This window comes from Tupaia chinensis, unplaced genomic scaffold (genome assembly GCF_000334495.1).
Source record: "Tupaia chinensis unplaced genomic scaffold, TupChi_1.0 Scaffold138060_1, whole genome shotgun sequence".
Lineage (NCBI taxonomy): Eukaryota > Metazoa > Chordata > Mammalia > Scandentia > Tupaiidae > Tupaia > Tupaia belangeri.
This window is the reverse complement of record NW_006197961.1, coordinates 307,481-309,314: the sequence shown is the minus strand read 5'-3', so window position 1 is coordinate 309,314 and position 1,834 is coordinate 307,481. Positions and strand designations below refer to the sequence as shown.

At 54.0% G+C, this 1,834-nt stretch overlaps 1 protein-coding gene across 1 annotated transcript in view; it reads left to right on the top strand.

Annotated features, from left to right (window-relative positions):
• Window positions 1–1,834, top strand: part of HOOK2 (hook microtubule tethering protein 2) — a gene marked incomplete at its 3' end in the record, with an annotated part of 19,929 nt that overhangs the window by 12,563 nt on the left and 5,532 nt on the right. The window contains 1 exon segment of the mRNA XM_014592651.1: window positions 343–377. Within this exon segment, the coding sequence (XP_014448137.1) occupies window positions 343–377 (35 nt within the window).

Sequence of the window (1,834 nt, the reverse complement as noted above, 5' to 3'; positions counted from 1 at the left end):
CATGCTCAGAGGGAGAGTGAGGGCGGGTGCAGACACTGAGCGGCCCCGCACCCCCGCAGGCTGAACCAGCAGCAGCTGTCGGAGCTGCGGGCCCAGGTGGAGGACCTGCAGAAGGCCTTACAGGAGCAGGGGGGCAAGACTGAGGACGTGAGTGCTCACCTCCTCCCTGCCTGGCCCTCCCTCGTGCCCCCTAGTAACCCTCCTCTCTCTCTCCTCTGCTGTCCGATGCCTGGTGCAGGCACTTGTAAGTACCGTGGGCCCAGGAGGCACCCCTGCCCTCGCCGGGGGAAGGGGCTGGGATCTCTGGACTCACCCACTCACCTCCTGCCATCTCTCCCACAGTCCACCCTGCTCAAGAGGAAGCTGGAGGAACATCTGTAAGTGACAGAGAGGGGACACTCCTGGTGGGGAAAAGGCTGGGGCAGGGCATGGGGGCTGGATGTGGGGTCCATGGGGAGGTGGTCAGAACGGACCCCCAGTCTGCTGGGACAGACCCAGGGTGCAGACCAAGTCAGGTCTTTAGGGCCAAGGGAAGGGACACGGGAGTTTTAGGGGGACCACGGGGAACCACAGAGGGGGCTTTCAGCAAGTTACTGTGATAAGGTAATGGTTGCCTTTTATTATTTTTGTTTTTAATTAAAAAAAAAAAGTTTGGGACCAGCAGTTAGCCTGATGGCTATGTCACTGGACTCCCACGTAGTCGACCGCGGTTCAAGTCCCAGACCCGGTGACTTGAACTCACACCGAGCGTGTGTGCATGTGTGCCCAAGATCCCAAGAGGAGAATGGAGGAGAAGGGATTGCGGTGTGGCCATCTCCCCTAGGGGGTGATTTCTCGCTTTCTGTCTCTCTGTCTGTCTCTGTCTGTCTGGCGAGTGCACGCGCTCTATAGCAAAAACCTCTCCAAAAAAAAAGAAAAAAAAAGATTTATTTTGGGACCAGCAGATGGCATAGTGGTTATGTTGGTGGACTGTGGTTCGAGTCCTAGACCAAGTGACTGGAAAATCACACCGGGCACGTGTGCGTGTTTGCCCAAGATCTTGGGAAGAGAATGGAGAAGGGATTGTGGCGTGGCCATCCGCCCAAGTGGTAGAGGGGATTTCTCACTTTCCCTCTCACTATGTCTGTCCGTTTCTCTCTCTCTCTTGAGCACATCTGCCGTAAGACCAGAAAAGACCTCTGAAATTTTAATTTTTTTTTTTTTTTAATTTTTAATTTGACCAGAGAGAAGCAAAGTGAAAAAGCAAAGCCACCAGATCTGGGACTAGAACCATGGGCAGCCATGTGGGAGTCCAGCTCCTTAACCGCCATGCCATGTGCTGGTCCCTACCCACAGAGTTTATAAGAGAAATGCAAGAGATATGGATATAGATTTTGTCCTTGTTACTTTTCCTGTGCGTGTGTGTGTGTGTGTGTGTGTGTGTGTGCAAGTGCGTGTACACATGCCCTAGAAGGCACATGTGCTCACCAAAGAGAGACAGAGTAACAGACGGAGAGAAGAAAGCTCCCCTCCCCCCATAGAGAATACTCACACCGCAGTCCCTTCTCCATCCCCCTCTCCTTTTGGGATTTCGGGCATGCTCATACATACACCCAGTGTGTTCCTCAAAGCCATGGGTCTCAGGACCAGCATTTAGCGTAATGGCTATGTCACTGGACTCCCATATAGCCAACCGTGGTTCGAGTCCTGGACCCGGTGGCTTAAACTCATGCCAGGCGCGTGTGTGTGTGTGCCCAAGATCCCGAGAGGAGGGAACCAGCAGTTAGCGTAATGGCTATGTCGCTGGATTCCCACGTAGTCGACCCCGGTTCGTGTCCCGGACACGGTGGGCTTA